This window comes from Sceloporus undulatus, chromosome 1 (assembly GCF_019175285.1).
Source record: "Sceloporus undulatus isolate JIND9_A2432 ecotype Alabama chromosome 1, SceUnd_v1.1, whole genome shotgun sequence".
In the NCBI taxonomy this organism is placed as follows: Eukaryota; Metazoa; Chordata; class Lepidosauria; order Squamata; family Phrynosomatidae; genus Sceloporus; species Sceloporus undulatus.
Genome location: NC_056522.1, coordinates 186,459,282 through 186,486,401, shown reverse-complemented (window position 1 = coordinate 186,486,401; position 27,120 = coordinate 186,459,282). Strand labels below are relative to the sequence as shown.

General features: G+C 40.2%; 1 protein-coding gene across 1 annotated transcript in view; it reads right to left on the bottom strand.

Annotated features, from left to right (window-relative positions):
• Nucleotides 1–312: 312 nt before the first annotated feature.
• KLF7 (Kruppel like factor 7) overlaps nt 313–27,120 on the bottom strand; it is a 93,452-nt gene continuing 66,644 nt past the window's right edge. Inside the window, exons 3-4 of the mRNA XM_042447063.1 lie at nt 17,160–17,283; nt 313–4,237 (exon numbers count right to left, since the gene is read on the bottom strand). Of these exons, the coding sequence (XP_042302997.1) occupies nt 4,186–4,237; nt 17,160–17,283 (176 nt within the window). The 3' untranslated portion in view covers nt 313–4,185. The remainder of the gene's footprint in view (nt 4,238–17,159; nt 17,284–27,120) is intronic.

Sequence of the window (27,120 nt, the reverse complement as noted above, 5' to 3'; positions counted from 1 at the left end):
TGCTGTCCCTCCAACCATGAGGGTTGCTCCTTCCCTGCTTATTCACCTCCTTCCCTGCTTATTCTTCCTTGTGCTAGACCACAGAATCAAGTATTGCTTCTCACTCAGACCTTGGGCAAAATAATAAATAATGGCCCCAAACAGACTGCAAAAATAAAGCTGCTTTGGGACACTTTGGAGGTATGCTGTTTAAATGTTGTATGCATCCTAAGAGTCTGGAAGCTGCGCCAAAGCCACACTCCAGTCCTTAGGACTAGATTGTGGCTTTGGTGTGGCTTCTGGATTCTTAGGATGCATGCAACATTTAAACAGCATACCTCCAAAGTGTCCCAAAGCAGCTTTATTTTGACCTGTCTGTATGGGGCCTAATAATACTTTTTTGAATGACTCCCTGAATCCCCCAGAATGCTGATTAGTGAGATGTTTGGGAAATCAGAGTCCAAAAAAGTAAGTTTTCCAAGTACTTCTCTTATTTGCAAGCTATCCTCCCTCTAGGGTTATTGAATCAAGTTCAGCCTACAGGCCTTTAGAAATTTACCATTACTGTTTAATGTAAGAAAATCCTCTCCTTGAAAAATGTACAGGAGAATGAGAGCCAGGATGAGATGAAATCAGTGGTGAAATTAGGTTCTTGTAGTATTTACAGACTTTCTCTTCAGGTTCTTTGGGATATGTGATAGGAAATTTATTGTTATAGCATGTTCATCACACATGATTTTTCTTTCTGTTAATGGTTAAGCCAAAAAGCTCAATACTAAGAGGGAAATTATGTGCACATCTTGCAATGCAATCCTGAACATGTTTGCTCAGAAGGTAAGTCCTACTGACTTCCATGGGATTTACCTCTTAGTACAATGAGGATTGCAAACTGATCCTATCAGTGGCAAATGAGGAGTATGAATGTGCCAATGCCAAATGCTGATCAAGAGAAGAAGGGGAGCTGATAGCCTTACTGGTTAAGTATAGCAAAACAGCAGTGAAAGCATGGAGTGCAGCAGCTGACTGGCCAGCAGCGCCATGTGTCAGCCCCAGATAACACACACCATGCTGTGTTCTCTTGGCCTATTCACAGGTACATACCAAGCTGCCACAATCACTATTTTGTAATGCCTGCCATTAAAGGTATTGGTTTCTTTTCCCCTTTGTCACTACAGAGCAACAGTGGCTTTTATGTTCTGTGGATAGATCATATTTTCATATTTACTGAGGAGCATGCCATATTTATTTTAACTAGTCTTATTTCCACATAACTGGATATCATTCTCCCATTAATTCTGAGAAGTCACTGGAAAGAGACAAAGGGACAGTATAGGCATTTCTGATTCTTATGATACAGGCCTACTTTGAACAACAGTGCACATCAATATAAATTTTGCTGTGTCTTGCATAAAGAAAGGCTTTCCAGCTATCTAACCGTTATTAATGATTTCCTATTCTACTATACTTAGTAGAGAAACTAGAAAGAACATAAATGGCAACAGGAGGTAAAGCAAAATTGTGCCTTTTTGTTCCTCTAGCTTTTCATTCCCACCTGCTTTTAGATTTAAAATATAGGCTTACAATAAAATATTAACCAACCTCTGTAGATGAGCTCTAAGAATACTAGAGACAACAAAGTTAAACCACATTTCAGGTGATGACATTCATGGATATTACCCAAGGACTATTGTCATGACAAGTATGTATGCACATTATGTAGGATACCACAAGAACAATTTCATGGACAGTATAGATTTTTCACACTTATATGTTCTAGCATCTCCTTCAGTTGATATTCCAAAACTGCCATATAATATTCAAATCCCCAAGGCAGAAAGCCTTCAAGAAACCCACTGAACACTTGGGTAGAGTAGAAAATATGCAAACACAGATACAGAGAATTACAAGATTGTCAGCAAACAGTGCTCCAATATTTTCTAAATCATTGTTAACCATAACTCTTTGGAATAAAACTTAGATCTCTCTCTTGTTCTTAAATGCTCACTGCCCTTGCAGGGATGGTTCATTAGTTTGGTCTGTTTCTTTACCACTGTTAAGGGCCAGACCTTGTATTTGCAGCACAAATGGCCACTGACAGTCACAGTGTGCCCCAGGAACTCTGATCCCCAAAAGGAGTGGTTGAAAAATTTAGTAGTTTGGTGAAATTAAGGATGGAAAGAAGGCAAGTGCTAAGAATTCCTGTGTTTGTACTTACATTAAACAATTTTAGATATCTTGTGTGCGTGTGTGTATGTGTGTATATATAGATATATATATATAGATATGTACGTATATTTTAAAAAGACTTTTTAGAGTTTTTGCATCCTAAACATAAATTAGGAAATTACTGAACAGTCAGCAAGTCAAAAAACAGTCAGAAGGCGGGCAGTGAGCTAGTTTCGTGAGTGGAAGAGCAGCAACCAAGGGAGAATCACATGCTGTTTCACTTCTCATCTCATCTCATGAGGGATGATCCCACATTATTAACTATACACAACCATTCCCAATGACTAGCTCTCCACCTGCATGATAGAGAGTTTGAAAAGGCAGTCTTTGGAATCAGTGCCAGTTCCAACTAGCTAGAAATAGACATTATGTATATAAAGGTAGAAGTTGTGTGTGTGTTTGCAGTAAAGGGAAATTAATCCAATTTGAACTACAACTGTCAAATTATCTACAAGATTCAAAAGTGAGGCTGATGCCTCCATTGATTACTAAGTGGTACAGCTGGTCAAAGTGGACCCATGCATTTTTGCTTTAGAAAGAAGATCAGTGCTCATCCAAATTTTTCTTTTACCACCAACCCCTTTCCTTCAACTGTAGAAGTTAGAAGAGTAGGAACATTATACCATCTTGATAAATAGAGGAGGAGAACCTTGGCAAGGTGGGCAATTTTTAAAGCAGAATGCTTAATAGTACTAATTTTTAACTGGAAGGGGTTCTCACTTTTCCACTCATGATCATAGTAAAATTTCAAAAAATCTGCCCAATCCCACAATTTATATTTTGCAGGTGCCAGTCACACAAGGAAGTTACCAATGGATAAAAGGGCTAGCAAGAACAAGTGACCAGAGCTGCAAACCAATCAATGTGGGTTGCAACAAGCATGCCTCCCATTGGTGCAGAAGGAAAACCTGAAGTCATGCCTGAGTGATAGAATCCAAGACAGATATCCAGGTGTGTTACAAGAGTTCTGAGGAACATAGAGAAAAGGGTTCAAAGCTTCCAAACAAGCTTTTTTTTCAAGTTTTCATTAGGCAATTAAATAGGAAGTCTGAACTATGGCAATATGGTGATGCCTCCAACGATATACTGTGGTGTTGCTCAGGACTTCACTGGCCAAGCACTGTGAAATCACATTAGCAGGCTTCCTAGTCCCCTAGTGCACATGATGTGCAATAAACAAATATCAAAATTTAAGGAACAGAATAAAATAAAGAAAATAGATATCCTTGACAAAGTTTACATCAGTTCAAGCAAGGAAAGTGGTAAGCGTGTTCCAGATGTCACTGCACAGTCTAGTGCCAATTAAGGCCATTGGTATTTTGTCCTAAACAGATCTTGACAAGTCAAATTCTATGAAGAACTGGAGTAGATAAAACTGTTCTTGAGGAGTCTTGATACATCATTGTACATGTGGGATTCTCAAAAACAAAAACAGAAAGGAACCAAAACATGAACGTTTTGGCTACCAAACTGGGATTTGGTTTTTCTAGGTCATTAATTTCCCCTCTGAAGTATATTTTAAAAGAAAAGTTAGTGCTACAAATATGCAATTTCAACATCATGTCTCATCTCCTCAAGATGCACTGAGAAGCAAGTTATAAATGCTTCTGCTGCTGTTCACCTGCATTAAATCCTCTTCCTTCTACTTTGATTTCCATTGGCAAAAAACAGGGAATGAAAACGTGAGAATCCCGTATTGTGTTGCAAGCAAATGTGTGTCTCACCATTTCCTTCTGCAATCCTTTTCCTCTCACATGTCTTCTGCCTTCCAAACAAGCAAGGCATTGAGAACAGACATATGTAATTAAGTAGATTTGGTTGCAGAACAGCATTTAGTGCACGTTTTGTGTACAGAGGTTAACATGTGATCAAGTTATCTTCTCCTGAATGGTGGCAAGAGACAGAGAATTCTGTTCCATCCATTCCCCCATGACGCTTCAGTCTGACTGCATCTGGTCCATACTCCGTGAGCTCAGTGATTCAGATGTGTCTCTTCATATGGAGGGCAAGGTGATCAGATCTTGAAAAACACCTGCAAAGGTAAGGCACAAATGTGAAATCAGGGACAAAGCACAATTTTTTTCCTCACTGCAGGCAAGAAAATCAACAGGAGGGATAATTCTCTGCTTATAAATGTGCCATAAAATTGTAAAGCATCTGTTACATGTTGAGCACTCTAGAATTAACAACACAGTGAACTTTCCAAGAAATGGGCATTTTAGTCTCTTGTAGCATATAAAGGATAAGGTATTTTATTTCATTTATATCCTTCCTTTCTCCCCAGAGGGACCCAGGTGGCTCACAGATAAACCTTTAAAATTGCAATAGAATTCAAGCAATTAAAACATCTATATATAAAATCACATATAAAATCACATACAATATACACAATATAAAATATATTATAAAATCACATAAAATATTCATAAGTTAAAAACAGACTAATAACCCACCTGCTCCATAAAACCACTCTGCTATGCATTATGTACAGAAAGCCTGTCACCATAAAAATGTTTTTACTTGCTACCAAAATGCCAGCAGGGCCGGCTCCAGAGGGTGAGAGCAGCCACCGAAAAGGCTCTCTCTTGTGTCCTCACCAGGTGAGCCTGTGATCTTGATGGGACCAAGAGAAAGCCTTCTGCAGATCTTAGGGCTCATGCAGGTTCATATGGGGAGATATGATCTTTCAAACAGTCTGGACCCAAGCAGTGTAGGGCTTTATAGGTCATGACCAGCACTTTGAATTGTGCACAGAAACAAACAGGTAGCTAGTACAGCTGTTTTAACAAGAGAGTTATATGCTCCCTGTAATTGGCCCTGTTCAGCATTCTGGCTGCAATGTTTTGAACCCACTGAAGTTTCCAAAGGTAGCCCCACGTAGAGTGTGTTGCACTGGTCCAAACAGGATATAATCTGTAGCCAGATCTGACATCTCAAGGAACAGGCGCAGCTGGTGCACAGGTGCAAATGCACTCCTGGCCACTGCTCAGACCTGGGCATCCATACTCAGAGTGGAGTCCAAGGGCACACCCAAGCTGCAAGACTGATTTCAGGGAGAGTGTAACTCCATCCATCACAGGCAATTTCCCTATTCCCTGATCTGCCTTACAACTGAGCAGGAGCACCTCTGTCTTGTCTGGATTAAGCTTCAGTTAGGTAGGGGAAAGAAAAAAGAAATGTAGCAGTACCTTTAAAACTAACTGTTTTTTTATTTTATTTTAGCATGAGCCTTTGTGGATATACGGTAAACCCACTGCTTCAGATTCATTACTGAGTGATATTAAGGCATCAAGAATTTAGCTTGCAGTTTCAATTCTGCTAGACCCACCAGATTTCAAAAGATAAACATTTTATTGTAGGATATGGGAGTGTTTTTAATAAAAGGGTGAGGATGGCAATGTCATATTAAGTGTAAGCTTCATATGGACCATCTCCAATCAGCCTACACTAGAAATACTAAATTCACTTGGTGGGTAAAAAAAATTGCTATCCCATGCCATGATAAAGAAATAAAATGAATACGTTTTATTTCTTTCCCGACTCTCATCAAAACACGAGGCAGGGTACAAAGTATTACAATACAAACCGTAATTAAAAACACATAAACCCACAGTTAAAACACAACACTATAAAATCATTAAAATGCACTCAGAAGAGTGCATATACAATTAAAAAGTGATGATTTAAAATTGACTGGGTAGGTCTGCTGGAAGAAATATGTCTTTAATGTTGTTTTAAAAGCAGTCAGCATTTTCAACTGTGATATTTCCTCTGGCAGGACATTCCACAGTTTAGGTGCACAGATGAAAAGGTCCTTTGGGAAACCGTTGCCAGTCTGGTCATAGCCGGTTGGAGCAAACATTTCCCAGAGGACCTGAGTGTACAAGGTGGATTGTATGGGAGAAGATAATCCTGTAGGTAACCTGGACCCTGACCATGTAGGGCTTTAAAGGCAATAGCCAACACTTTGTACTTCGCCCAGAAAATACCTGGCAGACAGTGGATTGATTTTAAAATCGGTGTGATGTGATCACTCTTGGATGTTCCTGTAATCAGTCCAGCTGCCATATTCTGAACCAGTTGGAGTTTCTGGACATGGTACAAAGGTGACCAAATGTAGTGTGTGTTGCAGAAGTCCAGCCTTGAGGTTACCAGCACATGCACTACCATCATTAGGTCCTACAATTCTAGGAAAGGGCACAGTTGGCTTATCCGACGAAGCTAACAACAGGCACTCCTGACTGTCATATCTATCTGAGCTGACATTTGAAGGGATGGATCCAGGAGCACTCCCAAACTTTGAACACACTCTTCCAGGGGGTGTTTGACTCCATTCAGAACTGGTCAACACACCCCCAGCCCCAGATTAGGACCCCTGATAGTAAGCACTTCTGTCTTGTTTGGATTCAGTTTCAATTTGTTTATCTTCATCCACCCTATTACCTCTTCCAAGCATTAATTCAGAGAAGACACACTATCCAATTCAGAGTAGACACATTATTCTTAACTGAAGCTGTTTTTGAAGGCATGGAGAAATGTATTGGGGTGTCATCACTGTACTCATAACATCCCTCTCTATGCCTCCGGATGATCTCTCCCAGCAGTTTCATGTAGATATTGAATAGCATTGGGGATAGAATGGCACCTTGTAGTAAGCAATATAAAAGCTCCTTTTTGGAGGGGTAACTATCCCCAGCACCACCATCTGGAACCTGCCTGAGGGGTAGGACCAGAACCACTGCAACACAGTGTCTCTGATTCCTAACCCCCTCGGGCATTCCAGCAGGATACCATAGTTGACGGCACTGAATGCCACTGAGAACTCCAAAAGCACCAACAGGGTTACACTCCCCCTGTCAATGCTCAGGTGAAGATCATTCACAGCAGTCTCAACTCTACATCCTGCCCTGAAGCCAATCTGACTTGGGTTGAGGGCATGTGTGTCATCCAAGACAGCCTGGAGTTGGAAGACAACCACCTCCTCAATCATCTTACCCCAGAAAAGGAAGATTTGATACTGGTCTGTAATTATTAAGGTCCAAGGGGTCCAGGGAGGGCTTTTTTTAGCAGTAGTCTAGCCACTGCCTCTTTTAGATGAGATGTAGATGAGATGCATTAATGATATTTTGTATTTGAGGCCTAATTGCATCTCCTCCCTGGACAACCAGCCAAGATGGACAGGGATCAAGAAAGCAAGTTGTCTTCCTTACTTGCTGCAGCAGCTTGTACACATCAACAGTACTCACCAACTGAAACTGATCCAGTATAATCCTACTCACAATCACTGGATGCCTCATTATTGACTTTCACTCCAATGATGGTATTTACAGTATGTCAGCTCTTATGTGTGAGATTTTATCTGCAAAATGGTTATTAAAAGCATCACAGCGAGCTACTGAAGGCTCTACGGTTGGGTTCAGGGGGGAGAGTGCCTGAGTTAGACCTCTCATCACCCTAAACAGCTCCAGCTGGACATGAATTTGCAGACATAATACATACAGAAAAGAAAGCTTTCTTTGCTGCATGCATTGCCACTTTATAGGAGCAAAGATGTGTTTCTCGTGTCCTGTTGCATAGAAATTGAGTTTTCCACCATTTGCTCTCTAGTCGTCATCCTTCCTATTTCATTTCTCTCAGGATCTCTGTATACCAAGGAGTTTGTCTGCAAATGAATTGGAGAGGATTTTTGGAGGTGACCATGTCAGTAGCCCTGGTTAAATTTTGGTTCCATTTATCAACCAGGACTTCAACAGGGTCATTGGTGATGCCTCCTGGAATCTCAAGAGATCCATTAGCCTGTGAGGGAGGAATTAGTCACCTCCGCCCACATACCCATATATTCAGAGCTAAAAAACGCACCAGGGGCATGGCCTGTCGAATGTACAGGTCCTGAAACCAATTGGGATAGGCTCATGTTTGTCATGGATACCATGAGTTCCTGAGGTGCACCTGACAGGCTGGTCTCCAGCAGTACGTTGAAGTTCCCCAGAAGCAAAATTCTGAGAGACTCCAACAACAACTCCGAGACCAATTCAGTGAGCTTGGCCAGGGAGTCTGATACGCAGTGGGGTAGATGGTACACTAACAGAATCCCAGGTCTAGCCCTCGTTTTCAGGCTCAGGTATACACACCCAGTATTCAGGTTGAGGTGGTCTTTATAAACCATAGCTACCCCACCCCAGCCTGCCCACTTTCCCTCAACTGCTTGCTAACATAGTATCCAGCTGGAAGTGCCTGTGCCTATGTTGGACTACTGTCAGCTCCTAGCCAGGTCTCTGTAAAGCATGTCAGGTCAGCCCCCTCCTCCTTGAGGAGGTCATAGATGATATGTGCTTTATTTTTAACTGACCCGGCATTACATAAGAGCACGGTGAAGTTTTGTGGGTGGCCTGGCTCACTCTCCACGTTCCCTGGGCTGGCAGGATGACTGGAAGGTGAGATAGGTATTAAACCTCTCTCGCTCTCTCCTTACTCCATAAGAGTACATGACTCTGCCATTGCCATATTTCCCTCTGCCCTGTACAACTTGTATTGACATCCCAATTTCCATTTTTAAAACGAATTGCTGTAAAACAACCCTTAAAACAGTGCTATCAGTAAATGTGTATGGTATCTCCTTGTTGGGACTGATTAGCTGGCTAGTCCAGCAGACCCCTACTCAAATTGGGTGATGCCTTAACTGGGTGATGCCTTGTAGCCTGCTAGATGGTTCTGGGCTATCCTGCCACCATTGTCCAGTCTTTCAGCTGGCACTCTTACTCCCAGCAGGCTCATAAGTCCCAAAATTATTTTAACAAATTTAAAACAATGACTACAAAGAATAAAATGAGCACCCTGTCTACTGTGCCCTCCAGTCTCTAGTTTTTGTTTTGTTTTGTTATCTTATGCTGTTGCCATAGTAGGTTGAATACAGAAACCAAATGACTTTAGGGTCAATGATGTTGCTCCCTCCCAGAACCAACAATCCTATGAGGGATAACAATCACGTAGAAATCATGGAATTAGTTGTTTTCATCAAGAGGCATCTATTGGCATTTTATAAGGCCAGTATATACTAATATTTTACCTATACTCACTGCTCAAAGTAAAATCTGAACATATTTAATATACAAAAAATGCCTATGACCAAGTTCAAAAATTTCTACAATTTAAAGGGAATCACGCTAATGTTTCACATCTTTGTTTACTTCCTTTCTCTGTTCTCAGCACTATCAAAAGATTTCAGCTTGTAATTAAACACACACTCACATACCATTTGCTTCAAAAAAATAACACACTGCTGACAGAACACTAATTTACTACTATGATCCCCTTGTAACATCTTGTCTGAAAAAGTGGTCTCAAAATCTGGCCCACTGTCTCGTGTTTATTTGGTTGCCTAAATGCTCAATAAAGTAGTCTAGTTGTGGCGTCTAGATTTATTTTTCTTGGATTGCATTGTGACTGCACATAACTTGTCTCACTTGTTTGAATCCAAAACTGGGCACTTAATCACAGTTCAGTCTCAATCTTAAATCTTACCAGTAAGCTTTAGAGCAGGTGACATTAGGTGAGAATTATTTCCCTGGGAGGGAAAAAAGTACCACTGTCCAGTACTAAATGTCTGCAAGTGGGGAGAGAAATGGCTTCCACATCAGAGAAAGCAGCTTCCATTTACCCTTGAATACTGACTTCTCTCATTTTAGAAATTAACACACCAGAGCCAATAGGTTTTATTGAGCCAGGAAGCTGGAATCCTGAATCCTTTTGTGTTCCAAGAAGAGACAGCATATTGCCTTCTTTGGTGGGAGACAACAAAGCCTTATTATAACCAATGTGTTGTAATTCAGCAGGCTTGCCATCACAAGAATTTTCTACTAGCAGCAGCATACCAAATAAGTCCTGGCACACTAATCCCTCCAGTCTGCAAGATTTGACAAAGCAACACAGTCTCACTATGAGCAATGCCATAGTAAAAAGTAATTTTGAGTGGGTGCCAGGAAGATAGGCCCCAGTTGGCATTTTGGTACAGCAACTTCAAAACAAAATTACTCCACAAACCTCCATTTCTTATATGTAGCAGGAAGCAATGCCTTTTCCTCCTAATCAAGTCAAGGCATTATGAAGTAGTAGACAGGAAGACTGTTCCAGTATTAGCAGGCAAATAGGATGAATTGCTCATTTACAATTAAATTGAGTAGACCAAATTTAATGTCAGGAAAAGAGGATGTTGTATAATCATATGTGGGATGAAAGCTGTGGATACCATAGTGGCTGACAGACACTGAATAGGAACAGATCACTTCTCACCTTAGCTATGAACTGATAGGCAGCTCTTCGTTGTTTGTTGTTAGCTGCTCTTGAGTCGGCCCCAACTCATGGCAACCTTGTGGATGAGACAGCTCCAAGATTCCCTATCCTCCACTGCTCTGGTCAGTTCCTGCAAACCCATGACTATGACCCCCCTGATTGAGTCCATCCATCTTGGTTGTGGTCTTCCCCTCCTTCTTCAACCTTTCCTAGTATTATTGTCCCCCCCCCCCCCCCCGCTCCGTGCCTTCTCATTAGGTAGCCAAAAAACAACAGCCTCAATTGGTTCATCTTGGCTTCCAAGGAGAATTCTGGTTTGGTGAACGATATTCTTTCTCTCAAGCGCAGCTACTAGACTGGCAATATGGAGATCTATTTTTACAGAGGACTGTTGCAAGATTCAATGAAATAAGATATGTCATGTGCTATGAACGCCTGAAACTGGCTGTATAAATGCCTTTTTACATTATGACTACATTAACCACCATGATCACCAGGGATTCCTGAGAAGGAAGGAGGCCATGGTTCAACTAAATTTCAAAGAACACATGGCTTGCTTGGTGAAAAGGCAAAACAGAAGAGGTGGGACAGAGGGACGGCAAAAAGGATGTTTCACTGAAAGAACTGTGGTGATCATTTGGCTCTTGATTTTTCTCCTGACACTGTAGGTGAGTGAGGTGGGGTTATATAATATTACACACTGTATACAACATACAAGGGAGCCAGCGTGGTTTAGTGGTATGAGCACATTCCTGGATGGCTTTGGAGACTAGGATTTGAAATATATGTACTCACATAAATAAATTTACTTACAATATGGGTAACTTTGTCTTAACCACAGCTATGTACCTCTTCCTGGCTCGGCTTGGGTGACCTTTGGCAAGTCACACTCTCTCAGCCTCAGGGGAAGGCAATCATCTAGCTAAAAACAGCATAAAATGACATAAGCTCTGTAAAACTTGTTTTAACCCCTTCAAACTTATTTTATCCCTTTTAAATTTGTTAAAATGTTGACTATTATGTTGGTAGTCTGTATAATTTTTTGTCGTTTCATACTATTTCAATTTGTTTAAATTGATTTTATTTGTATGCTGCTTTAAGATGGCAGGATATAAATATTTTAATAAATGAAATAACGTAAGTTAAAAATGAGCCTCACCCAAGACATAAGGAATTGCTGGAATACCTAACTGCTGAGCAAAGTTCTAAATATTTGCCTATTTAAAGCATTTGTTTGTGCAAATGCATGTGTGCCTTCAAATCACATGTCCCCTTATGGTGACCCCATGACTTTTATAGGGTTTTCATAGTCAAGGAATACTCAGAGGTGGTTTTGCCAGTTCCCTTTCCCTGTAATATAGCCTACAGCACCTGGTAATTGGTGGTGCTCTCCCATCCAAGTATTTACCATCACTGATCCTGTATAGCTTTGAAGATCAAACAGGATTTAGTGCCTTAGGATATTTAGACCCTCAGCATTTTTTTTTACTACCAATCAATTCAAAAATTGCTTGTGAATTCAAAATCTGAAGGGTAATTTACAACTACGCAACAAAAGGCAATTCTCCAAATAGCTGCAACGGAAATTTATATTATACCGAGAAGAATCTAGGTTAAAAGCATGGGGGGAAATTTAAATGTAACTTTCAAGAACTTAATGGGGTACCAGATGAAGCTCCTAGGGAAGAGATTTTCACAAGAGGGCTCCACAAACAAAAGATGTATCTATCAAGTATATGTAGTATATAATCAAGCCTAATTGAAGGCACACCACCACCACCACAACAAATACATCTTACATTATCAAAATCTGATCTTGTTTATAAAGCACATGGCAAACAAACTCAGGATGACGGACACGTATAACCATTCTAACCACAAAAATCTCAACAGAACAGTGACACATAACTATCTATCATCTTTACATAGACATACAACTATCTATCATCTTCACATCTTGGCATGATCAGCAGAAATTCATTTATTATTTTTCATTTTAACATTTGCATCTTGCCCTTTTGCTAAAGAATTCATAGCTGTGTTATACCTCACAGGAAACCTGTATTTTTGGCTAGGCTTCCCACAAGCAGATCGTGGAAATCAGTGTACTAATATTTTTTGGACTTCATACTTAATATCTCAGTCTGGAAGAGTCAAGACCAAAGAGCAAGCTCCTTCCCAAAAAACAGAGTGTGGTAAAAAGAAGCAGCAGCAGCAGCAGCAGCTTAAATAAAAAGGCCTACAAGAGGAACTTCTTACAAGTTTCTATTGATTCAGTGGGACTAACAGCTGGATTTAGGTGAAGGACTAAATGGCCACACAGGGACCTGTGTGTTTGTGCTGTTTCACTCTCCACTTTCATAATTCAAACCAATCAATTCAGAATGGAAAGGACAAGGTTAAATCAAAACCCACCACAAGTCATATTTCAGGTATAAAGTGAAACAGAACTTTTCATCATCCAATTTGTCAATAAAAGAAAACATCCTTATTCAATTAATCACACACTTATTTTCTCTTACAAATGAGAGCTTCAAAGAGATTGTGCTGCGTGCTCTTGAGAATAGGAAAGGAAGGGGAAGAGTAATGAAAGCAAATGTTACAATCAAAGCTGGCACAATTAAATAAAGAAAACCATCATTCTGCCAATTTGAATAAAATAAGTCTCCGGATAAGCAGTAAGACTCTCATTCCCCCAGATAATCTAACATGGAAAAGGACAGAATATGCATAATAGGGGGAAATGTCATTATTCATATAGAGATGTTTCTCTGTAATACATTTCTCCTGTGCAGGTGGAGATTCACTAAGTATTTATTTCATGTGTCTGTTCAGTCAAGATTTACACTCTAACTATGATTAGGAAGGAAAACACCAAAGCTATTAGGTTCCCCTAAACTGACACTCAGCTTCAGAGCATCTCAAGAAATTGGGCCAGGTGTGTTGCAAAAATATCTATAAAGCCTGCAGAGTCTCAGTTATTACCCGTTATAGTTTTCACTACAGCTGTACTTTCTTACACTGTAATGGGACAGTAGATACAGGCCTCCTTTTCTATCTTACTTTCACATCAAACATGTCAGATTTATTAGGCAAAGAGAGAGCACAAATCGACAGACTGGTCCAGGAGCAGCCTATGAGATTGACAGCGAGGTGGGGGAATTCAACATCGCTCTAACCTACAAGTGGAAAACTGCAGCATGCAAACTACATGCAGCCCCCAAACCCCACTACTGTTGCCTCTGAAGCCCCCTAGCTATCCCCCAAAGTCCCCACAAGCATCCTCCAATTTTAATTTTTGGACCATTTTCCAGGCAAATTTTCACTCAAAACTGGCCCCAAACTTGCCAACATGGTGGTTTCATTTCTTTATTCCCCTAGAACCTGATAATCATCTTTTCCAGGCCAAGCCCAGATACAAATGGTGATAAAATGGTGCCAGAAAATGTTGCTGTGATCCAGAGGGCAGGGGATGCGGATTCCACTGGGAGACACCCCAGAGGGGGTATCACCAGGAGGGGAGGTATACCCGGAGAGACTGGCATAGCTACTGGGTGAGTGATAAAGGGCATCACCCCCCTTTCCCACTCACTCAGTAGTAGCACCAGACTCAAAATGGGCTCTCCAGAGGCTGCACTGCCACCCCCATTAGTAGCAGTGGCTGCTGGTGGAGACAGCATTTAGGGTCTGGCATTGCTGGAGTAGGGTCTGGAGCAGCCGTGGGTAGTAGCGCCACCCCCATCAGCAGTGGGTGGGTGAGTGGCTGATGGGGAGGCTAAGGCAGTTTGGCCTCCACTCGCGCTGGGTGACACCATCTCAGTGATGCCACTGCTGTGATCCACTGGAGGTACAGGAACAAAAACTGGTTCCTGCCTCCTTCCACTGCAGCTGTCCATCTTGCTGGTATCACCATATTGTTGGTGTAGGGGGACCTTGAGGCAGAACAGAAGTCTGAATGGGAAAAGGAACCAATGGATGGGGGGAAAAAACCATCAAATGTGATGTCCCCAACTCAACTGAAAATACAGATCCAGAGGTAGAGCTAAAGCAAATGGTCTCTATTATATTCTTGGAAACTAATCTGAATCCTTTAGGAAAATGTATGCTTTGATTTGGATTTCCTGCATGGCAGGGGGTTGGACTGGATGGCCCTTGTGGTCTCTTCCACCTCTATGATTCTGTGATTCTATGTAGTGTGAGAATCGGAACCAAGATCCTCCCGTGCTGGTCTGAGTACCTAACAACAAAATCCAGAAGGCAACTCTGTGGAAAGCTACTTCGGGTAGCTTAACTCTAACAAGACAATTCCCTGGCTGTTTGGAACTACAGTAGTACAGTTCCACCAACATCAATGGTACAACTCTCCCACTGCCCTCAAAGAAGAGAAGACAAATCTTCCTTTGGTAGACAAAGAAACAGTACAAAAGAGGCAAGGCTCCAAAGAACTCCTATTAGTTTATGTTATCCTTCTTGCTAAACAAACAAAAAGCGTAGGCGAGACCACAGATAAAAGGCAGGAGGGGTGGGTGGGAAGCAGCAGCCCTGGCAGAGAACAGAGGGAGAACAAACTCGTGGGGTGCCTCAGGCAGAGAGGATGTGAAAAATGATCAGATTTCTTTCCCATTAAAGGACGCATCCCTGTTTATGTCCAGTGCATCTTCTTCTCTATGCTATAGCAGTCTAATGGGCTCAGTCGGGAACTAAATAGATCTTTGATTGTATTATGAGCAATTTCTTACTACAGCAGAGGTCTTCAGGCTGCTTTAAAAAGATGGGCAATTTTCTAAAGGATGTTCATAAAGTTACATATATAAACAGGATTTCAAAAGAGGGCTTTGCCAGATGTAAGCATATTACTTGCTTATTGCCTCAGTAGGATCTAAGCTGTAGATGGGGTATGGCCAATAGCTCCAATTAGGTGGTTTACTGATTAGCAGTGACAGTGCTACTAGGTTTTATTCCTGGAAAGCATGTTTTTTCATGCATTTGAATGCATCTGAAGAAGAGATCCATGAAATCTCATGCTAAAATAAATTACTTAAAATACTGCCAGATTCATTCTCCTCTACTTGTCCCACACAAACTGTCCTTGCCCCCTCATTCTTATGTCAAGTGTAAGATACTCTGAACAGTATTTCTCAATCACCCACCTTCCAGATTCTTAAAACTTCCCTTATACAAAATGGCTAAATCAAAGTTTGTTTTCTGGAATTTAAAAAATATATATTTTCAAGCCATGAACGGCTGAATTCATGGACACAGAATCTGTGGATATGACCTATAAATCCCAATGCAGTTTGAGTCCCAGTTCTGAAGGACTGTATTTTTCCCCTATGAGCGTGAGATCTTTATGGAAAGCCCTTTTTTCCATTTCACTCTTCTCACAGAAACATCTAATGGGAACATGGGAGAAGGCCTTCTCTGGACTCCCCTCCTAGAGAAGCCAGACTAGTTCCTTCTTTATTGTCCTTCCAGTAGCAGGTAAAGGCTCCTCTCCCCAACATACCTTTAAAAACTGGCCGTTTATGGGGAAAAGGCTTTTAGTAAGGTGCAGCATTATATATCCATACTTTTTTGCTTGTAAATATTATCATGAACAAAACAACAACACTTTGGAATAAGCAATAATAATTGCCAAAATAAGCCCAACTATCCCCAGTGGGGCATACTCCCAAGTATGGCCCACTGGAGGCAGCTAGGCTTAGTTTGGAGTAAATATGGAGAAGAATATGCTGCTAGTACTGTACATGCTTTTAAGCTCAACAAAGAAGGACTTTTTGTCATATATTTTAGTTTTTGCAGACACAAGGCATTTCACAAACAAATTTTTGTTAAATGTTTTAGACTGTGGATTTTATTGATAGGAATAAGTGGCAAGTGTATTGTTTTACAGTCTATGACAAAATGCTGCAAAGGCAGCTATCACCTATTTCTGAATAGCTATTATAGAATTGTGCTATTCACCATTTCATGAATTAAATCTGTTGCATCATCCATACAAGAATGCTATCAAGCCATTTTATTTGCTGGACCACATTATATGTAGTTGGTTATACTCTTAAATAGAGAGCCAGCATGATGTAGTGGTTTGAGCACTAGACTACAAGTCTGGAGACCAAGGTTTGATTCCCTGCTCAGCCATGGAAACACACTGGCTGACCTTAGGTGCGTCACACTGTTCAGCTCCAGAAAACCTCAGGATAGGTTTGCCTTAGGCTTGTCATACGTCAGAAACAAATTGAAGGCACACAACAACTACAATACTCTTAAATATGTAAGGAACAACTCAAAGCAGGAATGAGAAACCTAGAATCTACACTTTTGGTGGCAGTTCTAGAACACACCTCTGCACAGGAGTTGTCAAAGGTCTCCTAGATCCTTTCAACTGGAGACATCAAAAAGAAGGCCTTGTTTGCCGATTGTGCAGGAGCTCATTTTTCCACCAGACATCTTTCCAAACAAGTTGCATTTGTTTTGAAATGTTTGTAAAATGTAACCTAGAGCTTTAAGGAAACACCACAGGGCCTTCGCATAACCTCCCATCTGGTACTTTTCCCGAATAGAGGAGTAAAAAAAAAAAAGGGGGGGGGATATTTTTAAATTATTTGAGGGCAACTCTAGCATTAAAAAAATGGTGAAGTATTAGAATAAATAGTTATCCTTACCTGTCACAATGGTTGCACTTAAAGGGCTTGGCCCCTGTGTGTTTCCTGTAATGCCGTGTGAGCTCATCACTTCGCGCAAAACGCCACTCACACCCTTCCCATGAACATTTGTAAGGCTTCTCACCTGCAGAAGAGATTAAAAGAATCACATTAGTGCTGAGCAAAAATAGGAGCTGGGTGCCCAATCATGACTGCCACTCACATCTCACAAGTCAATGGTTAGTTTGGGTCTCCCAACTGAGAAAGAAGGCTTCTACTCCCAGACCCACCTGAATCTGCCTTTCTCAGCAGTGTGAGGATGAAAAATAAACATTTTGTTACATATCAAAGGCCCTTTCACATTACACAGTTAAGTGCCTGATTCCACTTGAACTGCAATGGCTGCAGCCTGTGGAATTCTGGGACTGGAAGCTTAAGGAAAGGCCTTTAGAGTCTGCAGCCCAAGAATCCTCCTCTGGCACTTTTTTTGTGTGTATGTCCCTTCAAGTCATCTGTACCTATAGCGACCCCATGAACTTCATAGGGTTTTTTTAGGCAAGGAATACTCAGGGGCAGTTTCCCAATTCCTTGCTCTAGCATAGAGACTATAGCACCTGGTATTCATTGGCCGTCTCCCATCTAAGTACTAAACTGGGCTGACCTTGCTTAGCTTCCAAGATAACACAGGATCTGGTGCCTTTAGGATACATGGGTGTTCAATAGAGAGAATTTTGTTTTCAGGTTTGCATACTCATTTCACACAGCAATTGGTATACTGTATATACGAGGCAAGGTGTGCACCCACTGACCACTTGCATGACTAATTGTGATCCTTGCATGTTCAAACCAAGTACACAATAGTGTGCTCATGGAAGAGAGAAATATTTAAAAGCATCTTGTAACTAAAGTAATTACTTTATAGATTCTCCATATTGTTTGAACCTAAGTGTCTTTTTTCTAATAAAATATCATGATACAAGGGGAGGTGTAAGTGCATTCTGGCCAACTTGAGGGCAAGGAAATGTCTAATTAACAATTTGTAAGCTGCTCTGATAGCTTTTGGCTGAAGAGCGGGCTATAAATACATTATTATTATTATTATTATTATTATTATTATTATTATTGGGAACAAACCTAGCTCAAGGTTTGGGGCTATGTGGTCAAGTTGCCTTTGGAGGGACAACTCATTGGCTGGCTCCCAGTGGTCCCTGGGAAAACTAACATAACTGCCAAAGAAAACGCATTCTACCGCAATGCATTCAGTGCAAACGGCTTCAAATACTATGGCTAGTTTGCAAGGTTTTACAATATATTTTCTATTACTGGTTCAGCTTTTCATTTTTAATCCTGTAGCACATGCGTTTAAGGTGAATTTCATCTCTTACCCTCTTGTTTCTGTGTGATAGCATTCTGTTTTTTGTTAAAGGTTCTAATTGCTTGCTTACTGAACTTAACAATACCGCAGGCTGTGTGTCACAATACCACCCATTAAAATGTCATATCCTCTTATACAGGTGAGTTTCCATGCATTTCTAGACTCCTGATGTAAATTGAGTCTGACAGAAATGAGGGGAGCTGGTTATATAGAGAATCACGGGAGACTGGGGGATGCATTCTGATGGAATCATAAAGTTAGGAAATTTATTCAACCCACCACTCATTTTAAAGCAGTTTAAAGCATTAAAAAAATCACAGCTTATCTTTACAATGCTAGAGAAAACCCTCCCATTCAGATGATGACACACCAGTTGATTTACTCCCCCCTCCCCAGCAAACAGAGAAAACCCCTTCAAGCCACATCAAAACTATAGTAGTTTCTTTATTCCCCTCACTTTCCCTTCTAAGCAGGCAAAATAATCCCCATTCCAAAAGGCAAGAGTCCAGCTTCTTCCTCCCTCTTATGTCTCCTTTTCTAAGCAGGCAAAATAAATCTCTTCCTGTTAGCAATACTAAGACTGCAATAGTTTCCTTCCCCATGCACTTTCTTTCTTTTCTGCAGAAACACTGTAAATTTAAAGTGCTGGAAATAGAGGCAACACCACTCAATTTCAAAAACTTGCCAGTATTTTCTCAGCTAGAAACAGCTACTATGTGGATTAATAAAAACTATTCTGCTTGGAGAACAAAGGGACATGGTTCCTTTCTATCACAACCTGGATAGGTAGTAAAAGTAACTCTGTCTAGTTAGCCACCTACTCAAGGGCTATATAGGTGAGAGGCATGGCCTTATTAGAAGTGACTGGAACTCATTAGAAATTTTGGAAGGGTGGAATAGATAAAACAGATAAAATATACATAAATCAGGTAGAATTAACAAAAGCAAATACTGTAAATATACATACATTATAAATATACAAAATATTATTATTATTATTAACCTTTATTTATAAAGCGCTGTAAGTTTACATATATATTTATTATAATAAAAAGTAACATTAAGAAATGAAGTTACCCTCATTCTACTAAGAATTAATTAACTGCTCTTTGAAAATATTAATTTATTTTTAATGTATGACATAATATTGTATTAACTATAATGCTTTGAGCATTAAAAGCAGTTTATAATAAATTAATTCAATCCATTTAGAGTTGTTTTAACTAATTACAAAATAATTTTAAATGTTAATGAATTTGGGAAGCAGCTGGACCAACAGCACCACCAGCATTTGGCTGCTGTCCCCTGAAATGCTCCCAAAAATCAAAGTTTCCACTGCAAAAAAAGAAAACGAAAAAAGAAAAAAAGGCTTCCTATTTGTATTAAGGTAATTGGTTCTGTTAATCAGTTGCTATTTGTTGTGAAAGCAAGGTTTCCCTGCAAATAAAACACTTCCTATTTAAATTAAGGTATCTTACTGTGTTCGTCAGTTTCACTAGCAGTGCATTTTATAGTATGCCATGGCCCAAGGACCAGAAAAACAGCCCTGGAGCCACATATGGACTGTGGGCCATACTTTCCCTACTCCTAGAACAAACTACTTTTAATATATCAAACAAGTGTTATGATAGGATTGCATTTGATTTTGTCTTTCGAGGCAGGGACAACAAGACTGTGTAATAGGAAACTGCATTAAAAAAACACATTTACCATCACAACTTCCACTTAAGTCCTTTCTAGAACACTCTTCAGTCTATCCTGAAAATAACTGTCCTATCTACACAGGTGCTTTGTGGATGCCTTGTTCTTGATCATAGACAGCTCCCCAGCCTTAGTTACCCATGAGCAACTGTGGTTCACCAGATGAACTTAGGAAAAGAGCTACAATATGTCTTCTGTTTTGGGAGCTTAACACAATAATTGGCATTAAAAATAAATCTTGTTTTGTTCAGTGACAATCATTGTTATAATCACCACCTAGATAGTCCATTTACACATTAAAGTTACCTTAATCTAGTGCATTCATTCTTGCTTCAAAAACTATGCAGGTATAAACTCATTCACACATTTTTAGGAGAATATATATATTTAACCACAGTTAACAACAAAATAAAAAATTTCTAAGGTCTTCGGTTTTGCAAGTAAAGCAAATAGTATCATGGTAGGCAATAATGCTTTTTCCGTCAGATGAAAATAGGGACATAAGTTAAGAGAAACAATTTCATTTCCTCCCTTCTCTTGCCAGAGCTTAGAAATCACTATTTCAGCTAAGACATTTGAACACACTTTTGTTCGAAAGACACTGACAATCCAAACCAGCACAGAGGACAGATGAGCCATGAATAGAAGAGAGCATCAGAAAGGTGAATCATGAATAGGAAAGGCATCCATTTCCCACAAATCTGTGCCCAAAGTGAAACAGCAATGTCAATTTCTCACGTCTTTTTTCCAATCCAGCTGCTTTGTCATTCAGACAATATCTAGTTCTAGATGGGTATGACTCCTTTTCCTATATATTTTAACATGGGAAGGAACCTCCATATTGAAATGAAACATGAAAAATTCTACATCATTTAACATGCTGCTCAGCAAATCAAAAGTGAGTGAACACTGCAGAAGGACTCAGCAGAGAAGGTGCGTGCTCAGAAAATGAAATACACGGTCTGAATTGTCAGGTTCTCTGTTAAGAATTGCCAGAATCAGGGAGGGCAAAAGCACCCTTAAAAACAATACTAGAAATCTCCTCAGTGGCACCATTTAAATATCACTCAGCATTGCCTTCAAACAGACATAGGAACAAACATTTGGTGGCAGTTTGTCTTGAATTCTAAATGTAGATTCCTGTGTTGTTGTTGTTCATATTATTTTAATAAGAGCAAGGGGGAAATGGGAGCTCCAGTTGCTTTACAGGCCAAATCTGGGATGACAGCATGTACTCAGGAGTCATTAAACGTAGGCAAGTGAAAAGAAGAAATGGGATGAAATTTATCTCTGTTTTAAACCCCCTAATTATAATGAAGCTAACATAAGCATCTCTCATCTAGGCCTGAGGAGGGCAGAAAAGGCTTCTGTGTGGTTAGTCACTTACTAAACATTATTGATTGCAAACTCGGCCCTGCTGCTTGAAAGATAAAGTGGAAATCTGGCACAAACAGAAGAAGAGAATGGGCAGAGATATCTCCTATAGTTCAGCAACCAAAACCTTTTATCCTGAGCTCTGAGGGGGGCTCAAAATGAAACAGACATGGGGGTGAGTTGTGAGGGCTGATTTAAGAAACCAAACAAAGCAATGCAACACGGAAACCTTATATAAAACTGCAGCAGGTGCAGTAAAGCCAAACATCAATTGATCTATCAGCCCGTCAGTCAAGAGATGAATGCTGAAAGATATCAAGGATAAAGCAATTTGAAAAAAAGGGAAGGTAGAAAACTAAGCAAGAACTTGTGAAATTAAACTTAAAAGGCACCAATGGCTTGACAATAGGACCTTGATTTTTTTTTTAAAAAAAACAAAACCCTAATGCATTAAAACATGATTGACTGAACTCACCGATAGCATTCCTGCATATATATGCCGTGTTTCCCCGAAAATAAGACACTGTCTTATATTTATTTTTCCTCAAGAAGTCACACTATGGCTTATTTTCAGGGGATGTCTTATTTTTATTAAGTATGGTACAACAATTTACATTTATTCAAATATAGTTAGGTTGTCTTCTGAAACATCGTCATAACTCTCCAAACCCGGAATTCCATCCTGAATTTCTTGCAACTCCATTTCCTTTAGAACCATTGGCCCCAATCTTTCCGCTCCCTTCCAGCCCACTTCCGTTCCGTGCAGGGCCTATCACTATGTCTTATTTTCGGGGTATGGCTTATATTGCTACGGCTTATTTTATGGGTATGTCTTATTTTCGGGGAAACAGGGTACACACACACACATCTGGTCTCTGAAAATGGCAACCAGAAACTTTTTTTCTTTAGTTAGGGGCTAACCAGACCGGTCAAAAGGGCTGGTGGCACGATGGAGTAGGGTGTGGCAGCTGCCCAATGCACGCCCCAACTCCATCCCCAAGCTGCTTTCATGCCGGCTAACCGACCACATGGCAGGTGGCATTACAGCACTCCTTTGGCACGGCATTCAGATGAAGCATGCCAAAAAGGAGCACTGGAAAGTGCTGCTGCAGCAGCAACAGCACCCTTTTTCCAGCTCCATATTGCCACTTCTTTTGGGGTTGGAAAAACATTAGATTGGTGCCACAGCATGTGGTTGCTGCAGCCCTAATCAGGTGTTCTAAGAGGTGGTGGCAGCAAGCCACTCCTTTGGGGCCATCTGTTTTGCCCTTTAGTCTCAAAGGTGCATATTAGTTCAACACAAGAGTAATTTTGTGCATAAGCAGAATGTCCTTTCTTCTACACAGTAAAACTGATTGCATTTCAAAATGCATCTTAAAAGAAAGTAAGGTATTGAGGACTAATACACCACTCATTTTAAGTTAGGCTTCACATTCTTCTAGCTCAGTGGTTCCCAACCTTCCTAATGCCGTGACCCTTTAATACAGTTCCTCATGTTGTGGTGACCCAAACCCATGAAATTATTTTTGTTGCTACTTCATAACTGTAATTAAATAGGTGTTTTCCAATAGTCTTAAGCGACCCCCATGAAAGGGTCATTCGACCCCCAAAGGGGTCCCGACCCACAGGTTGGGAACCACTGTTCTAGCTGGAAGAATTTCCAATGGGAACAGTTAAAAGGGTTCTACCAGTATGACAACTCTTAGCTCTAACTGCTTATTGGCAAGTGCCTCGATTATGTATTTTGTTATCTGACAGAAAGATTCCTAAATCGGCAGGTACCTCCTGTCAAAGAGAAAATCTAAATTATGCATTTCAGTAATTAATTATCACATTCTTTTTGTTGTTCCAGCATCAACTGTTCTCACATTAACTTCTGCTTTAATTTTGGTTTCACACATGGACCTAGATAGGAATGGAAACACTGAACTGGAAGCAAGGCAGATAGTTGGAGCCACCAAGGACAGAGGCACTGGAGCAAGTGTCTAAAAGTCAGAAACAAGAACAATGCAGGTTATGTCCTTACATTGACTGTACTGTTCTGCAAGTCTTGGTGTAGTGAGGTACAGAAACAAGATAGCCTTCTTAAGAAAAAGGGTGTTTCAAACCACGCTTGAGGTCTAAGAAGCTTGTACCTTTCTGTGTTCAAAGCCGACTGCTGGAAGGACTGAAACCATCATCAGGCTCAGTTTCAAACTTCATTCAGTGGTTAGATCCCTGCATGACTCTCAGTATTACAAAGTGTATTCTCATGAATTCTGTCAATGAAATGAAATAGACACATTTCTTTGGGCTAAGGATGGACAGAAAGCAATGTTCTGCACTTAATTGAAGAGGAGGAAGAGCAGACATGCACAAGCAGAAGCAGCAGGAAAGGGCTACCCTGCAGCTCTCAGGAGCTAACAAGTTTAATTGGGAGGACACAACAAGGCCAAAACAAAAGACTAGTTAATCAGGATCCCTTCTACACTGTATAATTTTAGCTCTGTGATTCCACTTTAACTGCCAAGGCAACTGCCTGGGGTAATCTGGGACTGGCAGCTGTGAAGAAGGGCTATTAAAACCCCCAGCCAGAGAATCCTCTTCTGGTGCCTCTGATCAAGCGATCAAACCCAAGGATCCCTTAGGGTGCAGCCATAGCAGTTAAGGTGGAATCATAATAGTATAATCATGTATTGTGAAGGGGCCCAAAGTGGAAAGGGGCATGGGTTTGTAATATGGAAAAAAGTATTGAAAGATTTCTTTTTTGCTCTACATTCTAATGTTTACTAATGGATGGAGGCTGTATCAAATGGTAACACTCAGGGCCTAGTCATAAAAGGAACGGAGTGTGTGTGCCCTTTTTGAGGGCCTGGATAGTGAGGGATGCCTGGCCCAGACTCCAACCCCATTCCCTGAGGCTGAACTTGTGGGACCACAAACATGAGGGATAAAGCACAATAATTGTTAGACACTGATTCCAGGGACAGTGAAAATGGGTTCTGCTGGCGGGACAGAAAGGACCAAAAATATGTGTATTAAGTGTTGAGTGTGTAAAAAGAATTTTTGCATACTGTTAGTATTGGTGGCAGATGCTGAAAGATGTTTCAGCAAGCTAGCAGTCATTCAGAATTCACCTAGGTAAAGACACTTAGCAAAAGGTTTATATGCAAAAATCAGAGTATACCAATCTTGCCAGCAAAGGGTTGGTACTAGGAAGGACAGAATTCATAATTTTGCAGTTAAAAAGTACAAGTGTAAAGGTGATTTGTATACTTCAGTGTTTCTTATGCTAGCTGGGACAAATGGCAGTTGCAGTTCTAAACAACTGAAGGGTACCAAATGTATGTGCTGTATGTATGTATGTATGTATGTATGTATGTATGTATTTAATCATTTAAATAAATAAACCCCAAATTGGAGGTGGCTAGTCTATTTGTTAAACATTTGTAAGCCAAATGAATTTAATTTTTGACAATATCATAACATGTACAATGCCTCTTTTTTCAGGGCCAACCTTAAAACTACAAAATAAAAGGAAGTTAGAATGGACAACAGGTATTTGCAAAGGTTAATTGCACTCCTGACCAATATTTTTGCTCTCCTTTCTGCATCCCTCCAGTGAGAGCAATACAATGTGTGTAACATGGGAGAGGGGCTTCTCTGCTTTGGATCACAGTTGGGCAATGCCCTCCCAGTGGAGGCCTGACTGGCAGAGACACTTTGATGCCTAATTTTTCCCCCCTCCAAATCAGTACATATACATGGTTTAACTTTTTTAATTGATTAATTGTTCAATACATTTTGGAATAGTCAAATTACTTGTATTGTTTTACATTTTAAATATATTTAAACCAATTTTATTGAACTTATGATATAAAGTGTGAGATGTCTACTGTCTAATTTAGAGCACCTCCACACATCTGGGTGAAAATGTACCTGGGCAGGTAGATAAAGATGCACCTATATATTTTATACTGTACAGGTTTTGTTGCAGGAAATACCAGTTTATCACCCATTTTTCTATGGAAATAATGTCTCCTGCATAAAGTGTCCAAAACTAGCATGCTTCCTAAAATAACTTATTATTTCCAAAACTATAGGGAAGAATGGGTCTAAGGTGGCCACTTTTATTGTCACAGAAGCAACCAGTTCCCTTAATGTCTAATTCAATAGTCAAAATCCATCCTAACAAACAAATCTATTAAGGGCCTAATTGGATGTACTTCACCATACAGTTAGCCTTCACTATCCACATCTTTATCATAGATTCAAGCATCAGTGGTTTGAAAATATATTTTTAAAAAGTATAAATTCCAAATAGGAAACCTTGATTTTGTCATTTTATATAAGGGACACCTCTATACTACACAGTTGTATTTAATGGGACTTAAGCATCCACTGATTTTGGTATCCACGGAGGGGCCTGGAACCAAACCCCAGTGGATACCAAGGGCTTACTGTACTAAATAATACCTGCCCAGTGATACATTTGGCAGTAGGAAATATCACATGAAACCAGAGCGCAGATGCTGTTAAAGCCTACCTAGAGTGTATTCTTATCATAGTCTCAGCTCTACCTTTAATGTGTATGATAGCTGAGCTCTAGGGGCATTCTGGAATGGCTCTGCGAAGCACAGAGACTGGCCTTCCTTTCACATTCTTTTCTTTTGTAACACAAGCTGCTTGCTGCCAAATGTCAGACAGTGTCTCTTTGTGTTTCCAGGCACTGTACCCTTGCTTACAGTAGGCAGTGCACAGCAAAAATACAGAGGAAAAGGAAAGAATGACCTTTAAAAGCCAAGACTAAATGAATCCTTGACCCACAGACCCCAGTAAAGATTAGGCTGTTCCCCTCTTCCCCATGACTGTTGTTCTAAACATCACAGTAAAAGGCAGAGACCAAAATCATCTTGGAAGGAGGGGAGGGGAGATAATTTGTTCTGTTTTGGTTTACTTTCCCTGATACAGTTGTAAATCATTTTTGGGATTTGTTTAAGTGAGACTCATTATAGAAACAACAACCACACTAACAATGCTGAAGCAACCATCACTTGGCGATCTCATTTTATAATGGGTGCAAGTGACCTCAAGAAAGGAGGACAAGAGAAAATCTAAATTTATTTTCTTTGAACGAGGAGTCTTTCCTACAACAAATGGGGCCAAATCCACTGTTAGATCTAATTAGAACAGACTCACTGAAATCAATGGAACTGATATAAGTGGTGTCTATGTGGTACCAGTCGCCTCAATGGGACTACTTTAGCTGGGACTAGGATTGAGTCAAGTCCATATTCAATATGCTACTTTTATCAGAGTTATATCATAGACTGCAATCCCTTTGTCAATGGCACTAAATCTTTCTCTGTCACAATAAAATACAGGCAATAGGAGATAAACATCATGTAATGTGTACTCTTTTATACAGACAATCAGAAGCCGCAACCATTTAACAAGTAAGCAGCAGATCAGAGGCTGCTTCCGTGAGTTATTTGTATTATATAGTCATAGAATGACTCTCTATCTGAGCCAGAAATATGGAAGGCCACATTT